Source organism: Curcuma longa, chromosome 1 (assembly GCF_044706935.1).
Source record: "Curcuma longa cultivar G26 ecotype Majalengka, Jawa Barat chromosome 1, ITB_CL_G26_1.1, whole genome shotgun sequence".
NCBI classification, from domain to species: domain Eukaryota; kingdom Viridiplantae; phylum Streptophyta; class Magnoliopsida; order Zingiberales; family Zingiberaceae; genus Curcuma; species Curcuma longa.
In genome coordinates, this window is record NC_133861.1 from 18,800,428 (window position 1) to 18,820,024 (window position 19,597).

Below are 19,597 nucleotides of genomic sequence, written 5' to 3' on the forward strand. Positions count from 1 at the left end.
TACAAAGCCGTGCCATTTTCATCACAATCAATAACATTGCACAAGGGATAAAATGATTTTATATAATTTAAAAGGAAATTTTTTTATAATTCAATTATTTTTTGTCAATGTGCTGCTTTGTCAAATTTTAATATACTTTCTTACATTTACTTCGATAAGTTATCAAGAATTAGCCTCATTATTTTTTATATAAAAAAAAACAGCTGTCGAAGAACATGACAATTTTCAAATCCACATAACAATATTATCAAAGAAAATTTAATTTTATCTCCTTTGTCATAAATCCATGTGATACAGATTCCAACTCGACAACTCAATTAATTTATACATTGCTTAATTGTGCAACAAATATAATCGAATTTATTTATTTAATTAATCAGCATTTATATGTCCACTGGTCAAATTTCCTTCTTATTTTATTTAAAATAATAAAAAGTTTACCTGAATAAAAAATAACTTTTGACAGTGGACAAATTATTTTCGAGTTTGTTGCATGCTGGTTGGTTGAATCAAGTAACATTTTTGTATACATGTTCAAATAAAATAAAATATTATTTTGTCTCACTAAGTTATATTTTTATTAGATTACTAATAATATCTAGGTTTGAAGAGAAAATTATATGAAAATTTTAGGTCATTTTTGGTAGGAATGATGGAATTATATATTTTCATACCCATCAAGTCAATCTCAATGTCTAATCTTTTTGATTTATCAAGATTGTCTAATATCCGTTCTAACTGAGTTATTAAGACTTATCTGACTTCGAGAGTTTATTATGAATTTTACTAAGAGCTCCCTAGCATTATTCTTATAGTCTAGACCTCTCTATTTCCTTCATTTTTTCTTGAGATTTCTCACATAGCCGTATATAAATCATGATTCTGATATCAATTGTTATGACTAATAAAATTAATACATCTCTACAATCATCTTTTGCATGATTTTATTTTTGACTTTACTTGAAAAGTCTCATATTAATATGGATTTTTTCATCTTATCATCTTTTACATGTGTTTTTAATATTTTTTATTGTAATCCTAATAATTTTAAGTTTAATTTTATCAAACTCATTTAAAATGAGAAGGAGTCATAATTGAACATTCTTTGGTCAATAAAAAAATAATTGAATTGACTAATTCATAAAGAACCAAACTCGACGACCACCATCAAAGACATGAAAATAAAATTGATTATTCCATTCGTGAATCACACGTAGAACGGTAGAAGTTAGAATTATTCATCTTCTTAAGTTGCTTCTATAGCTTTAAAATCACAAAAATAATTTCTTAAAGTTTTAAAATTCTCATCATATTACACATAAACTGCACTAAGTAATTTAATAAAATAATAATATCAAATTTTTTCTCTTTTTTTTTAAGTTGGAAAGCACTTTTATATATTCTAATATTATTATAATAATTATAGTTAAAATTGTCCCTTTTTATTTTCAGCCAATAAAAATTCCTTTAATCTTAAAAGGACAGTTTATTAGAAAAGGAAAAAAAATAATTTTTCTTTAGTTTTAAAAGATTTTTTTTTTTAAGGAAAAGATAAAAATATGCGGGTGTTATGCGAGATGATGCTCTCCCCGAAACGCGACATCGCCTCTTACGTGACGGCGCGTGGATCCACCGAACGGAAATAGACCGGACGGAATCACGTGCGTCACGTTTGTTGACTGGATAATATCATCGCGTGACCCTCTGCAACCATTAAAATAGCTCTAAATCAGATGAAAGATAATCGTGAGGCTGTAACGACAGCTACGCAGCTAAATAATGCAGCAGCTGAAACTATCAAACCGACCACCTTGCTTCTCCCCTTCCTTCGTCCTCTCTGCTGTCACAACAATTTGAGTTGGGGAAGAAGGCATATCTCGTCATAGCATGACCTCCATCCACCTCTATATATCCATTAATTCCATGTTTTCCCTATCTCCAGCTCAACGATTATGATATAATACACAACTCGAGAAGAAGAAGAACAACAACAACAAGAAGTAGTAGTGGGATATGGTGAAGGAAGGAGGAGGAGGTGAAGGAATGAGAGTGCTGGGGAAGTACGAGTTGGGGAAGACGCTCGGAGAGGGAAACTTCGGCAAGGTCAAGTACGCTCTCCACGTCGACTCCGGCCATCCCTACGCCATCAAGATACTCGACCGCCGTCGAGTCCAATCCCTCAAAATTACCGACCAAGTATGCATATACACACACGCACATATATGAGTTATTTATGTTTGTGTTTATGATCAGAGCGATGTGTATCTGCATGGCAGATTAAGAGGGAGATCGCCACCCTGAAGCTCTTGAAGCATCCCCACGTCGTCAGGTTATATGAGGTCTGGTATATAATTTCCCTTTTCGATTCAGTGGAAACTTAAACAAATCGATTTTTAACAAGTTTTTGCTAAATCCCGATCGAGAAGTTCGACTTTGCAATCCTATAAAATGGTGATCATGGTCTTCAATACTCTTCTTCTTCTTCTTCTTCTTCTTCTGCCTGAGATCAACGTCTATTTCGGACGGTCGGCAAGTTGTTCAAGAAACAAAATTAGTAGTAGTCACATGCTACGGGTCCCACTATCGCTGCCCACCAATGATTGGTGGGTACCCTGTGGTTGTCAGGGCATGCAGGGCAGTTGCGACCTTGCTTGTTTTCTCGCAAGGAACCGTGCAGCACATGCTTACTTGTGGTCATTCATGGCGTTCGATTTGCTTTCTGTAGCTAATACTGCAGAAAAGACCCTTCTTGGAACTTCATGATACCTTAGAATTGTTGCTACCATTACTGCACTGGTTAAGCTCTGAATTTCTGCAACTTGCAGGTCTCAGCGAGCAAAACTAAGATTTACATGATCCTTGAATATGTTAATGGGGGCGAGTTGTTTGACAAAATTGTAAGAACTGTCAGCCTTCAATTTAGTTTGGCTCTTCACGGGGAGTTGATTGTGATGACTGATGATGCAGGCGTTGAAGGGAAGGCTCTCAGAACGCGAAGGGAGGAAGCTCTTTCAGCAGCTGATTGATGCTGTAAGTTACTGCCACGATAAGGGTGTCTACCACAGAGACCTGAAGGTGATTACTGAGCACAAGTTTAATTTATCACCTAATGGCTCGGTTTCTTTGTTCCTAGTTAAGTTCCCTTTCTTATTACAGCCAGAAAACCTTCTTGTCGATGCGAAAGGGAACGTCAAAGTATCAGATTTCGGTCTCAGTGCTTTACCACAACATTTGGGTGTATGTATTTTATTTTATGATCATTACTTTTAATTATTATTTTTTTACCAACCTTTGAGAGTTTATTAGCATCAAAATGGCTCTTAACATTTTCATTCTAGTGTCAAAAATACCTCATGTCTTACAGTCTTACTGTAATTTCTTGTCCCTAAGTGCAATACTCTAAACTTGCTTCTCTCTTCTATCCAGAATGATGGATTGTTGCACACAACCTGTGGAAGCCCCAACTACATTGCTCCTGAGGTAAAAAGATTTAAAAGTTTTTCTCATGAACGTTTACAGTAATTATCATGAAAAAAGATAAATCTTTTTGAGAATTTTCCCTTTAGGTCCTTTCAAATAGAGGCTATGATGGTGCAAGATCAGATATATGGTCTTGTGGTGTCATCCTATATGTTATTCTGACAGGATCTCTGCCATTTGATGACAGAAACCTTGCTGTTCTGTATCAGAAGGTGTGTGTGTGTGTGTATCAAGCTTGACAATGGAATTAAATGATGTTTGTTTCAGCTCCTCATTGTGGCTTTTTTGGTTGTTTCAGATTGTTAGGGGCGATACAAAGTTTCCTAAATGCCTCTCCCCTGGTGCTCAAGACATCCTAAGGAGAATCCTTGATCCAAATCCTATCACGAGGATAAATGTAGCTGGAATCAAAGAACATGTTTGGTTCAAGCAAGATTACACTCCTGCTGTCCCCATTGATGATGAAGAGGATTTGTGTCTTGATAATGCACCTTGTCCAATCAAAGAGGTGAACTATCTGGTGTATTTAGTTTGGTACCTTGACTATTCTGTGATGGTTGATACTGAATTAGCCTTTGCTGCTTGTTTGTGTAAGCATAATGAGCCAGACGACAGTGGAAATACACCTACCCACATCAATGCATTTCAATTGATTGGAATGTCTTCCTCTCTTGATCTTTCTGGATTTTTTGAGAAAGAGGTAATTTACTTTCTGATGATTGGATTAGTACATTGTTTTACCTTATTACTTTAATTCTCAATCAAAACAAAGGTATATTTTTCTGCTGAACGTGTTTTGCAGGATGTCTCGGAGAGGAAGATCAGGTTCACATCAAATCATTCGCCGAAAGAATTATATGAAAAGATTGAGGATATTGTTACTGAAATGGGGTTCCAAGTCCAAAAGGGACATGGCAAAGTAATTCGACTGCAACTTCAATTTATGATTGTAGCTAATTAAGCCGATAAACAGTTCGATGCATAAATTTACACAATGCACTTGTATAAACTTTGCAGTTGAAAGTAATTGAAAAATGCAAGGCCTCCAAAAGCCCCACTAGGCCTGAATCACTTTCAGTGTCTGCTCAGGTAAATTTTTTTTCCTTTTTCATTGTAATTCTGTCGGCAGTTTTTGTTTGGAACTTGTTTTGTTAAACACAAACTGTGATGGTGTATCAGCAGGTGTTTGAGCTCAGTCCATCTTTGTATGTTGTGGAATTAAGAAGATCACATGGAGATTCTACACTGTATCGACAGGTATTGAAATCTGAACTTAGTGAAAGAATAAGGTTCAGAAGGTGCAGATCATCAACAAAAAAAGCTGTAAATCATTTTTGTTATGATTGCAGTTGTGCACAAAGCTATCAAATGATTTGGGAGGCTGCAAAAGCCACCTTATATGTAAAGCAGAGTCCATGCCAGAGCTCAACAATTTTGAAGGAGATGTGCCTGTTTCTACCCTTTGTTTGAACTAGATGAGTCAAAATTTTACTCCACCCCTTTTTATGTGCAAAGCGAGCTCAACAGAACTTGTGTAAAGGAGCCTTTCGTGGAAATTTGTTGTGAAGGATCCCTTCCAAGTCGCCCTTCACAGAAGTTCTGAATTCAAGAAGATTGCTATTCTTTTAGTAACTCTGTAACTTTGCGAGTTAGCAAATCATTTCTGCCAATTGAAGAACAACATGAGAAAGTATATATGAATCTTTTGTTTTTTCAGTTTGTTAGTAATTCAAGAAGGTGGTGAGACTCTAAACATTGAGTACAAAGATATGAATCTTTTTCAGTGATAATTGACTTGTTGTTTGTGTGAAAAGATCATTTCGCAATAAAAGTAAATTATTTGCAAATAGAAAAAAAACAACCAGATGAGCAAATTGACTTTTAATCTTGACAATACTAGCAAGCCTAGCTTGCTTAAGTGAAATTAGAGAGAAGAGAACGATACAAGGGGAAGAGAAGGGAAAATATATTTCAATGATCTTGTTTATTTAGGGGAAGTAAAGAAAATGAGGTTAAAAGAGGGGGAAATTCAGGAGATCACAAAGGCAAACCTAACAAACTCGAGAAGCACCAGGACTTTATTTCTTGGCTCGTTTAAGTACTGCATTTTAGGCGAAAATAGGATGGAGGCACGTCTAAGGCATGGGCCAACTTCTCCAAGATTACATCAAATACGAAACTATAGGTAAAAATCACATGAGATTCTTTCAATCATTCCATTGAAGCTTTATCCCCCATGATTACATTTATCATTCGCAGAGATGAACAATATTGGTGTCTCTTATCCTACAAAGGAAACTCTTTTATCTAATTAACATCTTGTCCTGTTTCTTGTCCATTTAAGCATGTAAAGTAAAGCAGCAGCTCATGGCATTCCAAACAGTGAGCCATTGTTTCCAGTTAAAAGCATTTTCATCTTTACTACGCTGTTGCTAACCATCACACACTGCATGGCCTTCTCTGGACCACCATGATGCATTGTGACTTTCACTGTCCTCTCATGATCAGTAACTGAAACCGACCATAAATATTCTCATTTCTCCTAATTAAACAGAGTAATCACCCCCAAGAAATGGATCATTTGATTTTTATCTGTCTTCTGTTCCCATTCTACTCCATGATGCAGCCCTACATGTGCATGCATTGCAGGGAAACTGCTGTGCAGAGAGAGAAGAGAGCAGTGGCTTTCTCTTTCTCGGGTCCTTGTCGTTCTCCCCTCATCCATATGTCGTACCCAGTTCCCATGGCAGTGGTCCAGTGTGACCGAGACATTAGCAAACTCTTCCTCGTTCTAACCATCAAATTAGTCCTAATTAATCAAACCGATCATGTCACATAGTTCGATTAATTGTCTCTCTGCACTGTGAGTTCTGGAAGCAGATGAGAGGCTGTGTCAGTGCTACGGAAGATTGTGCGGCGCAGAAGGATGGCCCACAGAGGACAGGTGGTGGTCCACACCAGGAGCAATGGAATCTCAAAGTAACAAACAATCCCAGTTTCTCTAATTTGGATGGCTCAGCCTTGAAAGACACCAACTTCTCTTTCTCTCCACACTTCCTTTTGAGCACAACCCAACACCTCTCTTCCTCTCCAAATCATATCACTCTTCCACTTCCATATAACACCACATCTCTCTCCTATCCTCTCCACTAATCGATCGACTTCACCCTGTCACTTTAATTGCCAGATTGGTTTGATGTAATTCATCGCCTGTATAGGCTTTGATTAACCACTGTAATTGATTAAAAACTGTTTAATGTTTATATGTTTAGCGTTACTTCATTGATGCAGAGACTGGAAGATGCACCACAACTTTGGTTCCATGTCCACTCACTCAGATTTCTTGCCACTCATGGGGGATAGCAGCAGTGACATGACCGTCAATGGCTCTTTCGTCGGTATCCACCACCAGCTGCTGCAACCGCCGTGCTTCGACCTCCCCATTAACGGCTTCTCCGGCTCCGCGGTCGCGGCAGCCGCGGCCGACGTGTTCTTCGCGGAGTTGCCTCCGGTGATGGACTCGTTCTGTCACCCCCACCCGGTTCATTATGATGCGTTGATCAGCCAGGCGCCGTTTGTGTTGGGGGACCTGCATGGAGAGCAGCAGCTGCTGGAGAACAGGGCGAGGCATCAGGTGTGGGGGATGAAGCAGGGCGGCCAGAAGAATGAGAAGCAAAGGAGAGAAAGGCTCGGGAAGAAGTTTGAGGACCTCAAATCTCTCATTCCAAACTCCACCAAGGTTTAATTCATCATTCTACGAACTGGATTTGATTTCTGTGATTTTCTTACTATTTTGTTCTTGTTCTTTGACCGTACGGCGTTGCTTCCGGCATGGCAGCCTTACAGGGCGTCGATTGTGGCGGACACGATCGAGTATATCAACGAGCTGCTGAGGACGGTGGAGGAGCTGAAGATGCTGGCGGAGAAGAAGCGGAAGAGGGGGGAGAAAATGGCGGCGGCGGCGGCTGGGGACGTGGAGAGCTGCTCCTCGCTGGTGGTGGCGCCGCCGCTGGTCGACGGGGGACCGAGCAACGGGATGCTCCGGTGCTCGTGGATACAGAGGAAGTCCAAGGAGACGTTCGTGGACGTGCGCATCGTGGACGACGAGGTCAACATCAAGGTGACTCGCCGGAGGAGGGCGAACTGCTTGCTCGCCGTCGCCAAGGCACTCGACGAGCTCCGCCTCGAGTTGATGCATTTGTCCGGCGGAAATGTCGGAGGATCTCACATCTTCATGCTCAACGCCAAGGTAATTAATCTAATCTTGATTCTTAATTAAAAATATTTGGATCGATTAATTACCAAAATAAGGATCGCTTTGGATGAATTTATGTAATATTTCCAGATTCATGAAGGCTCTTCGGTCTACGCGAGTGCGATCGTGAAGAAGCTTATTGAAGTTATGGACGCTGTTTAAGAAGTGGACAGATTAATTAGAGAATATGGAAGGTAATTAAAGAATAATGATCTATTAATGTTAGGGTAGTTAAGATTGTTCTTGTAGCAGGGTTGGACTTGATTATATTGTAATATTGATAACTAATTAAGAGAATCATAAAGCTGAGTAATATTGCTTTAATTGTGTGTTGTTATTATTATTATTTTGTTTTGAAGACCACTTTCTCCTATTTATCATATTTGAAAAATAAAATATGATATTGGAGGCTCAATGATCTATTTGCACTGTATGGGAAATATAGCATATATTATATTTGAAAATTCCATACTTTAATTTCAAATTGTTCATTCAAATTATTTTTTAATAATGAAATGATGCTACTTGAACATAATCAATAAGCTTTTGAAAAGAATAAGTTAATAATCAGGCAATATTTTTCTCAATCATTTTATCACATTAATTTGTATTATTTTGATCGTATTAAAAGTATGATATTTAGATGAAATATTTCTTCAATTTTCATGTATAATTTAAAATTATGCACGCCTAACACTTGAAGCAATCTCACGTTGTACATTTTATATTTAAAAATATTGTGTGTGAATCTAAAAACAGTAGCACCATAAGCAAGGCAAGCCGCACTAACGTTATATTATTCAAGTCTCTATAATAAGATTACTGACTAATTAAGTTTAATTGGATAATAATCAAAACAGCTTTTTTTATTAGAATCGTCGGAAGAGAGTTAAAAATTTTATAGTAGAAAAATGAAAGATAGCTAGGTATTTATGTTGATGAGAAGTGATGGTATCGTTGCTTTTCATTTGTCTTATATTTTTATATTTCTACATCTTTTATAGTAAAAAAATATACAGTTAGCTGCCTTTAAGTATATTACTCGATATTAAATTTTCTTGTCATACGTATTAAATCATGAATTAATCGAGTAATTGTATTAACATGATAAGATCGCATTATAGTAGTTAAAGTTTCATAACTACTATAAATTTTATATTAGGAGAATGAAAGATGTGTATTTATGTTGAGGAGGAGCATATGTGTCGTTGCTCCTATTCGCCTTGCATTTTTATACCCCTATATCTTGTACACTAAAAAATTAAAGGGGAGCGATCATCGCCATCACCCCCACTTTGGTTCCGTCCTTGATCAAAGTGGCACTCTTTTTTGATTTTTTTTTTATCAAAAAAAGTATTTTATTTCACCAATCTCCTTATAAAATTATATAGCTAGTTGCACTACTAGAAAATTAGGCTTTTGAGACACAACAAAATCTGTCTTAAATTATAAATTTGCTGTCTCAAAATGTTTTTGAGACGGTGATGAGACGGTAATGTAGCTGTCCCCAATACAAGCGTCTCAAAAAAATATTGAGACAGTTGCACTGTCTCAAATGCGATTTAAGACGGTGATGAGACGGTTGTTAAATTGTCTCAAAAGTATTTAAGACAGTTATTTTTTTGTCTCAAATGTTATGTCTTATTCTGTGAAAAAGCTAGAGACACCAGATTGAGATAGTAATGTACCGTCTCAAATAAAAGTGAAGACAGTAAATTACTGTCCCTAATATTTTCATTTGTTAGATACACCATTTAATTTGTGATGAAAATTAATAAATACTTACTATACAAATTAATCTAGATCAGAATTATTGAATTGTCATTTCAAAATAAAAGGTTTCATGCCAACATTTATCCAATAATACAAATGTGTACATATCCATCATGAATTTGATAAGAAAAAAACTACTATTCCAAAGTTACACAAGAGAAAGCTTAAAGAACAACTCTTCATGATCTGGAGATAACTTCTATGATCCTTCTTCATCAGAATCCTGAACATTAAAAAAAAACTCTTTTTAGAGATAAAGATGTTTTATAATCTATAAAAATATAAAGAATTCATTTACTCAAACATAATTGATTCAACATGAGACATATATGTAGATTAACAACAAAATCTTACATGACTAAACATATAAAATTGAGGCACACATAGAAATAGTCAATTTAACAAAGCTCATTGAATTCAAGAGGTATGCATAAGATTTATTGTTCAGAAATAATAAAAGACATATATTGTTCAAAAAAATCAATAAATAGAACTTTTAAATAAGAAATTTCATCATCTAACATGTATATAATCCTCTTTCTTGCAACTATATATATTAACAAAAAAAAATGCTTGTGAAAGCAACTACCAATGTACCTGTTGGTTACTCAATCCTTGTTCATGTGAAATAGTATTATCTGCAACCTAAAAGAGGTATACAATTACAAAGAGTGAAGGAATTACCAACAACTGAAGTAAAAGAGTGAAGGAATTATCAGGCCAACTACCAAGAACTTTTAGTTGTAGGAGATGAACAATGAATGTCAACTTTGTGAAATTCTTACAACCTTCATACAATTCACACTCAGCTTCTTGCAATAATTTCATATAACGCCTGGTTTTTTCATCCATCCCAACAAAATCATCTTCTAATCCAAAATCATGGCTATTGTTGGCACCAAAAACATCTTGAACCATCCTAACCATATTATCATCTGTATCCATATCACTTGTACCTCCAAAAGACGAGGTTGTTTGTTGAGAATTGTAAGTTTCCCCATGGTAAATCCAAACTCTATATTTGTTATAAAAGCCTCTAACAATAATATGCATCTTAGCATCTTCCTTAGAGACAAAATAACGATTCTTGCAATCACAACATGGGCAATAAATTTTGTTATCTTCAGTCTTGTCTTTGTAAGCAAACTCTAAAAATTCATCAACTTTTCTCCTATATTCTTCTGAATTCCTATTCTTTGAATCAATCCAACTTTTGTCCATATCACCGGTCTTTATCGAGGAACAGTTTACTGATAAAAATAATCATTCATAGATGAAAAAGTAGTTTGTTAGATTTATACATTTATGAAAAATAAGTGATATGCTTTTGACAATTGTATCATTATATAACCGAATAAAAGTTACTTCTTACTACATGGATAACACTAACAAGTACAAATAAATTTTAACTAATGAAAGAACAATACCTTTTCTAGAAGTTCTCTCCAATGCGCTAAAGCTCTAACTTCAGAACTGTCAGTATTCAGTGCCTACAAAAGATAGAAGATGAGTATCAGCTTGCATAAAAATTAACTTCAGTTGATAAGTCTCAGTAATAAAAATTAACAAAATCACATCCAACATGATGAAATCTGAGCTATATCTCATCATGAATCTCAACGTGCAAAAAATAAAAAAAAGTTAAATACTGTAGCCAGTTTTGCCGGATGCTTGGAAGCAGAGGAGGTGACTGGCTTGTTGCTGTGATAGGCGGCGGTGGTGAAGCAGGCTGCTTATCTTCGGAGCCGGTGGTGAAGCAAACCGAATCACGCCAACGTTATGGAAGTTCCTGGATCGTTAGAAATAAAATTAGTACCAACCAGAATCCAATTTGGAAAATTAGCTATAGAGATTCCGCGCGGTCAGAGATTCATACAGACACAAGGCGGCTTGTTGCTGTGATAGGCGGCGGTGGTGAAGCAGGCTTCTTATCTTCGGAGCCGGTGGTGAAGCGGCGGTGGTGAAGCGGCGGTGGTGCGGCGGTGGTGAACCGGCGGTGGTGCGGCGCTGCTGTGCTGCGGTGCTGCGGTGCTGCGGTGCTGCGGTGCTGCGGTGCTGCGGTGCTGCGGTGCTGCGGCGCTCCGGCGGTGCGGTGCTGCGGCGCTCCGGTGCTGCGGGCTGCGGTGCAGAAGAGGAGCGGTGTCGTGCAAGGATGCGGCGTCGAAGGCAACTCACGCACAACTTAATTAGGGTAAATGGTTTTAGTATTTGATTTAAAAAATATAATTACGTAAACTAAATACTTATAAAATACTTAATTAAAATAATTTTTTAAACGTAAATGAAAATAAAATTTTTAAAAACATAAACAAAATTTTTATTAATTTATAAATATTTATTTATATTTTTATAAAGAAAATTTTTATTCATTTATTAATTTATAAATATAATAAAAATGTTTATGTAAAGATAAATAATAATGATTTTAAATTTATAATTACGTAAACTAAATACTTATAAAATACTTAATTAAAATAATTTTATAAAACGTAAATGAAAATAAAATTTTTAAAAACATAAACAAAATTTTTATTAATTTATAAATATTTATTTATATTTTTATAAAGAAAATTTTTATTCATTTATTAATTTATAAATATAATAAAAATGTTTATGTATAGATAAATAATAATGATTTTAAATTTTTATTAATTTATAAATATTAATTTATATTTATCTAAAGAGATTTTTTTAATTATTTATTAATTTATAAATATAATTAAAATAATTTTATAAACGTAAGTAACAACAATTTTAAATTTTTATTAATTTATAAATACTAATTTATATTTGTCTAAATACTTATGTATATGTGTGATTTTATTTTTTTTTTGACACAATCAAGATAATTTGAGACAAAATACTTTTTTACCGTCTTATTTGAATGTCTTATATAATTATATCTTTAACCGTCTTTATTAGGTGTCTTATTTAGTTGAATTTGAGACACAATTTTAAATACTGTCTTAAATTTAATGTCTCAATGTAAAATTTTAAGACACCTATAATTACTGTCTTAATTACATAGTATTTGAGATGAATTTGGTCACTGTCTTAAAATTTTTGTCTCAAAAGCCTAGTTTTCTAGTAGTGCAGATTCTCATTACAAATTTGTGACGGGAATATGTTGTGACAAGTAGCATCACTCTAAAATTATATAGTTAGCTGTGTTCAAGTATATCATTTGACATTAAATTTTCTTATTATACACATTAAATCATGAATTGATCGATTAATTGTATGAATATGATAATTTTGCATTGTACGCATACTTAATATATTAAAAAATATTCATATTGTAACAATTACGATTTTATAACTGATACAATGCGTACGTACTTAACATGTTCATCTAATATTTATATTATAACAACTACGAAACTGTAATTGCTATAATCCAAACTTATTCATTTAATATTTATGTTGTAGCTATATAAAATTATAACGGTTACAATTCATATTTATAATATTCACATTTTATAAGAGAGGTGGTGGGGCTAGGATGTCATTTTAATTAAAAATAAAAAAAGGATATCCCTTTGATCATAGTGAGGAAACGTTCCTTTGATTTTTGCCCTTATTTTTTTTATATTGAATTTGAGTTTTGCTTAGTGTACTTAGTTATTTAAACTTAGTTTTGATTAAGTTTGTCTAACACTTTTATATTTTTATATTTATTATTATTATAAATTTATTGATTCTTTTTAAAAGTTTATTTTATTTATTTACAAGTTCAAACTTATGTTCTATAATGGGATAGTATTCATAACATTATTCAGTTCCACATCTCTATTTATAAATATTAACGAATTAAATATATTCAATGCGTTATTAACTTATCCCCTTGTGCATATTTTGAATAAATATAAATAAGCATTAAGCTCTGTAACGAAAATTTTATTCATATACAATCCTAACCATATATAAAGCTTTTCCTTCCCCTCAATCGAAACCCTAATCCTTTATCGCGCCGATCCAATTTGCTCCGAGGCTATCGGCGGTGGCGCTGGAACCAACCTCCGCCGTTAAGATGCAGATCTTCGTGAAGACGATGACGAGGAAGACGATCACCCTCGAGGTGGAGTCTTCGGACACCATCGACAACGTCAAGGCGAAGATCCAGGACAAGGAAGGCATTCCGCCTGACCAGCAACGCCTTATCTTCGCCGGAAAGCAGCTCGATGACGGCCGAACCCTCGCCGATTACAATATCTGAAGGAGTCAACTCTCCACCTCGTCCTCCGCCTTCGCGGCGGCGCCAAGAAGCGCAAGAAGAAGACGTACACCAAACCGAAGAAGATTAAGCACAAGAAGAAGAAGGTCAAGCTCGCCGTGCTCCAGTTCTACAAGGTTGATGACGCCACGGGCAAGGTCACCAGGCTCCGGAAGGAGTGCCCCAATGCTGAGTGCGGCGCAGGCAGCTTCATGGCCAACCATTTCGACCGCCACTACTGCGGCAAGTGCGGGCTCACCTACGTCTACCAGAAGGCGCAAGGTGAGTGAGCGTTTTTTTAAAGAAAAAAAATTAGCATCAGTTCTTTATATTTTGCTAATGTTCTATAGACTAATATTCATGGTGAAACCTTATTTTGAGATGCGATTTCTTTTGTGACTTGACGGTGGATAATGAATTGGCGATTCTGCTACTATATGACTGCTTCCATTTGCTTCTTGGTTGGAGGATAGTATAAGATTGTATATGTCCTTGATGTTCTGGGCTTGGCCTCTTGGTCAGCGTTGATATTTCTTAAAAAGTCGACACGTTTTTCTAACTGACTCATTATTTAGTTCGTGATTGTATTAGTGAAGATCATGTTGAATTAGGATTTTTTAGAATGCAATGGTTTCAAGCTACTAATTGTTTTGTTTAGAGGACTTGAGCTCAATATTCATTCAGAATGACTGGATTTCATATTTGCTTAGTGTTTTCTAGTTTTGTGTTTGCCTAAGATGTGTTCTAGGAATTTATTCGTTGCAAACTTGTAATTGTAACTTGTTTTGTTTGGTTCTTCAAATAATCTGCTGCACTCTTCTTGAGAATTCTGTTCTGAGCCAAACCATGCTTCTTTCCAAAATTACTGAACAACTTATCCTACAATGTTCGCCAATGAGTTTTTCTTTCCAATCAACTAACAAAAACTTTGAGGAATTTTAGGCTTCTTGTAGTGCCCATAGCGATGGCAGTTCATGGTAGGATTCTTGATGCTCTCAACTATGGCAGAATGGATTTATGAGTAAGTATATATCATTTTAAAGGTGGCTGTTTTGGTGTCGGGGTAGTAATGGTTGTTTACATGGCTAGGAAATATGTGCTTGAAGAGATATTTCAAGCACCCATCTTTCTTATTTTGCATGCCTATAATTAAATGGCAAGTAATTAAATCTCTTTTACATCCTTCTCAGTTTCTTTATCTTTCGCATTTACTTGTCCCTTCAATTGGTTATGTTTAGAATGAAATAGGTCTAATGGTTTCCTTGTATTTCCAAATCGAAATTTAATAAACTATGGAATGGAATAACTCCCAGTGTACAGGTACGTATGCCCTGAAAGTGCATTATACATCAATAGATATATAGAATTGTGTGAAATTAACGAAATACTTCTCGTGCGTTGATTTAACAGTATATCTAATGTCAGTTAGTATGCTCAATTTTACTTTTAAACAATAAAAAGTGCATCAGCATGCTAGTAAACATTTTCAAATCTATTTGACAAACTTTGTTGCATGCTCGATCTTTTTCATCAAGGATTAAATTATTCATGAGGATGTCTGTGGTTTTTAATAGAAGACGTGACATAGAAATTTTTTTTTAAAAAAACATAAATGGATCGAATAACTAATCAAATTCAAACTGTATTTCATATGTATTATTTGGGTGGATATTCCACTCACGGTATTTATCTACCTTAAAGGGCAAATCTATAAGATTGAAAATAAAAAACTTGGAACTTTAAGTTGAAAATTCTGAGTCAAAAGCTATTTTTGGACATGAACAAGCATGAAATGCTTACCTTGACGACGACATGAACTACACTAATGTTTTTATAAATCATTTCAGCCAACTGCAACAAAGAGGTGTGTTTTAACTCAAATAAAAGAAAATATTGAGAGAGCATAAAGACGGCATCCATTCAATATTTGGCTCGTACACCTAATGGTCGGACGTGCATGTAACCGAACAGCAACTTGATCGATTTTACTAATTTAATTGATCCAGATTACCCAGTTACGCGCACACATTTGAATAAGTAACATCTAAGTAACAGTATTTAAATTGCAAACTAAAAGGAAGAACGAGATCAAGCCAGGAAAGAGCTGTATAATTCATCACTATATTGTATCAGACTTTTGATGTCACGAAGGCAACAAAAAGAGTGACATGTTGTAACATCTCAAAATAAGATTTCATCAACAGTTGGAGAGAAAGAATTACCCACCACCTTTAACCTATGTCTTCCCAAAACACAACCGAGGGTAACAAAACCAGCACCCAAAAGCAAACTGAAATTCCACCAGGAGTCGATCCCTAGCCATCGCCAATTGAACTAAAGAAGAAAAACCCTAGAGTAGAATCACCTTTAGATAATTAAGAATGGCACAGTTCAACATCGACCTCATTGAACTGCTAAAAAAGGCCATACAGAACAGAACCAAAAACAATTAGCGCAACAAGAACATTTAACGTCTCTTCAGTTGCAAACTGTCAGCTGAAGTGCCCTTGCCCAACTTCATTCCCTTAGATTCATCATTCAGCACAGATCCACCAAGCGTGACACTAGAAAATGACTGACCGAGATCCTTTACCTGTATTTGCACTGAACCAACAGTCACAAAATCAGTGGGAATGACATCTAATTCCACAGTGCCCAAGTCTCTGGATGTAACTTGCTTTGGACCAACAGCAGGCACAGCACCTTTATCTTTGCCATTTGCATCTAATTTAGGCTGTGTTACTTTGACGGAAGAACTCTCAGAGACATGAGAATTTTTCTTAAGTTGTTCCTCTCCAGAGCCAAACTTGCCCACACTATTGACATCCTTCAATCTGTTAGTATTCTCATTGGATGATAGAGGGCGACTAATTCTCCATTTTGACTGTGTTCCATCTACTTTTCCACGAACATCAAAACTTGGTGGTTTTGTTTCTGCTTTCAGCTGATTTGCCACAGCTGGCAGCTTTTCATCAGATTTTGGCAGATGGTTGGCTGTAGGTTTCATTTTAGCTTCCACGTTTTGATTACGATTAGCAACATTTGTCTGCACTCCATTTTCTACAGGAATTTGGTCCTTAACATCTATTGTAGCATGTTTCTCATTTGCCTTGGCAGGCAAGGAAACAGCGGCAGTGACCAATTTATCATCTGTGTTCTGAAACTGATCAGCTAAAGCACCCTCATCTTTTCCAGCTACTTTCAAAGGCCTAGATACTGAATCATCTTGAGGGCAAAGAATTGAATTCTCGATGAAACTGAGACAATGTACTAGGATTCATGACCAACTGCAATTTCTTGATTTACAACTTTCATATATGATCGTGGAACCGACCATGTGGGGTCGTTTCGGTGGCTAATTTTACTTTTTGCTAAAGAAGAGAAGATGCACATTTATAAACTATGATACTTTGCAAATACCAAACTTTCCAGTCTGTGGGTTAGTAATAACTTTCCGTTAATTGTCTTCTATTTGTTTGCTAGTTCCTTGCTATCTCTTCATCCTACATTGGATAATCGCAATCAATTCAATGGTAGGGTTCTGGTGCTTTGTTCTTTTCTTTTTTTAAAAAAAATAATTGTTGATCACAACTCACAACATAGTTTTGAGTAGGAGTGAATAAAAAATCAATTAAATTCGATCAAATTTGATTTATTCAAAAATTTATTTATTTATTATTAAAAAAAATCTTGATTATTTCGATTAGGTCTCGATTTTGAAATTCAAAAATTAATTAAATTGAATTAATATCAATTAACGGCTTCTAATACAACAGTCGACTGATCTGATGTTTCTTGATCGATATTTAAATAACAATTTCTAAAATCTCAATTTCTGACTCGATTATCTAATAATAGTCGATTGATTGATGTACAGAGATCAATTAATTTAGTAGCCTTGAATCTATTCTATTTATTCGAATTTCATGATAAAATTTGATCGGTTTGATTTATCTAAAAAAATTTAATTGCTCACTCCTAATTATGAGAGATTCACATATAGTTTATGTTAAAGCTGAAGATATCAACAACTTTCTTATTTCCCGTCCCTTCAACTTTTGCTAATATTTAGAGGTGGTAATAGATGATGAGTGCTAGTTTCATTGGTATCCCCATCAACCTCTTTTCAGATGCAGGCCTTGCTACTAGTGTTGAGTCAAAGAAGATCAGGTGGTCACTGATCAACGCTTTCAATATAAAAAGAAAGGTAAAGGTAAAGGCAATAGCTTCCTGTTATTCCTTAGATTTGAAGACTAACATTATTGAAAGCAGCAGTCACAATTAACTTCTATACTGTATCCTCCAGTGTTGTCCACTGACTAAATTTTAGACAACATTTTTTATGAAGATCATAATTGATTTTAGAAATGTTTTTCATACATTAGCTTGAGCTCTAACTGATTCTTTCTTTAGGGTACAACAACCATGTCGATGATATCTGAAAGCCAGTGTTCAACAACCATGTCTATTAGTTAACAAATCAAGTGAGTTAAACATACTAGTCAATCATGCAACTAGTTAGTCATGTAGATCAGTTGGGTCTAAGGGGCAAGTCATGCTAGACGAGCTACACGTCACATAGATTGAGTTGCCCAATTAGGTCGGTCATACTTGGCTAGCTAGACACTTAAGTAATTGGTTAGTTGGACGAATTAGATCAATTGAACGAGGTGAACCAAATGCACTAGTTGAGTTGGGTGGGTTAGATAGATGGAGGTAGGCAAGCAAAGCACATTATAAAGAGATTGTGTCAATCAAGTGAGACAATCTAAGTAGACTAGATTAGGTAGACCCGGATTAGGCCTATCAAGTTATTCACATGGAATGGATTTGTTGAGCTAGTGAGCTGATTAAGCTAGATGAAAGGTTTGATAGTCTAGCCATCAAGTCAATCTGATCAAATCTAAAAAGTGAATTAAATAAATTGGATATGTAAAGTGGATCGACAAAGTCAAGCATATATTATGGAACAATCAAGTAAGGTAGGTCAAATAAAAATTTAAAAAAATTAGATAATCTGAAATAGATCAAATGAATTAAATAAATCATATTTATTGAAAAATTTGCACAAACAAAAATAGATCAAATATAGAATATAGATCAAATGGGCTTTACTAGTTATACCACTTCAAAGCAATACCTTAACAAAGAATCGAATGATCTTTTATATTTTCATTTCCAACCAACACATCCTTAGTGAATAATGAATGACTCAGGGAATGATATAGAGTCATGGAAATGCATCACATGAGAATGGAGTTACTTTTACATTTTATATGAGCATGCATAACAGTGAATGCAAGAAGACTACCGTATAAAGAATTATGAGTGTTGCTCCCGGGGCATAGTTGAGTTAGTTACGACGGAACAGAGTTGTTGAAATGGACAACGATCGAATCTCGACGAAGCCGAAGTAATGTCTTCCTCCGTCATTACCAACTGCAGATTCTACCTTTTATTAAAATAAGTGTTAATTTGGTTGTACTGATGTTGTTTATGATTAATAGGGCTTCCCTTGTTAAGTGTAGAATACTAAAAAAATACAATACCTCCAAGCTCATCTTATCATAATGAAAATGAAGCACTTAAATAGGTTCATCCCACACAACATTTGTATATAGGAATAATTAATCAACACAATAAAATATTTATATATTCCATCTCTCCACTCTAAAATGGATAACGTGCTGATAAAGTTAGGATTTGTGCCACTAGAGGATGGTGAATATGTTGGAAATTAAACTTGATTTTGGGCTATTGGGCTAAAATGAATTGGATTAAAAAAGTAAGGCCATAATTTAGAATAGCATGATCTAGAATAGAGTAACTTATTCTAGAATGTTTGGAAGAATTATCAATACTAGTAGATTACAGTG

General features: G+C 35.2%; 2 protein-coding genes and 1 pseudogene across 2 annotated transcripts; all 3 read left to right on the forward strand.

Moving 5' to 3' along the window:
* The first annotated feature begins 1,798 nt into the window (after positions 1–1,798).
* Positions 1,799–5,111, forward strand: LOC141821633 (CBL-interacting protein kinase 1-like). Its single transcript, XM_074709007.1, has 14 exons — positions 1,799–1,870; positions 1,943–2,196; positions 2,277–2,339; positions 2,826–2,897; positions 2,968–3,075; positions 3,157–3,237; positions 3,427–3,480; positions 3,567–3,692; positions 3,779–3,988; positions 4,076–4,180; positions 4,283–4,399; positions 4,498–4,569; positions 4,663–4,737; positions 4,830–5,111. The coding sequence occupies exons 2-14, from the start codon at positions 2,014–2,016 to the stop codon at positions 4,953–4,955; spliced, it is 1,392 nt and encodes a 463-aa protein (XP_074565108.1). The 5' UTR covers positions 1,799–1,870; positions 1,943–2,013; the 3' UTR covers positions 4,956–5,111.
* A 1,633-nt stretch (positions 5,112–6,744) lies between these two features.
* On the forward strand, positions 6,745–7,897 carry LOC141837284 (transcription factor TIP2-like). Its single transcript, XM_074724744.1, is given in 4 exon segments — positions 6,745–6,773; positions 6,775–7,219; positions 7,319–7,729; positions 7,826–7,897. Coding segments are annotated over 4 exon segments (957 nt in total).
* A 5,592-nt stretch (positions 7,898–13,489) lies between these two features.
* On the forward strand, positions 13,490–14,375 carry LOC141840690 (ubiquitin-ribosomal protein eS31 fusion protein-like; annotated as a pseudogene).
* Positions 14,376–19,597: the final 5,222 nt, after the last annotated feature.

Bases quoted from the DNA above. Each gene is read 5' to 3' on its own strand.
- LOC141821633 (XM_074709007.1), top strand. From the start codon at position 2,014: ATGGTGAAGGAAGGAGGAGGAGGTGAAGGAATGAGAGTGCTGGGGAAG. The intron at 2,898-2,967 runs GTAAGAACTGTC...CTGATGATGCAG, and splicing joins GCGAGTTGTTTGACAAAATT to GCGTTGAAGGGAAGGCTCTC. The intron at 4,738-4,829 runs GTATTGAAATCT...TTATGATTGCAG, and splicing joins ATTCTACACTGTATCGACAG to TTGTGCACAAAGCTATCAAA.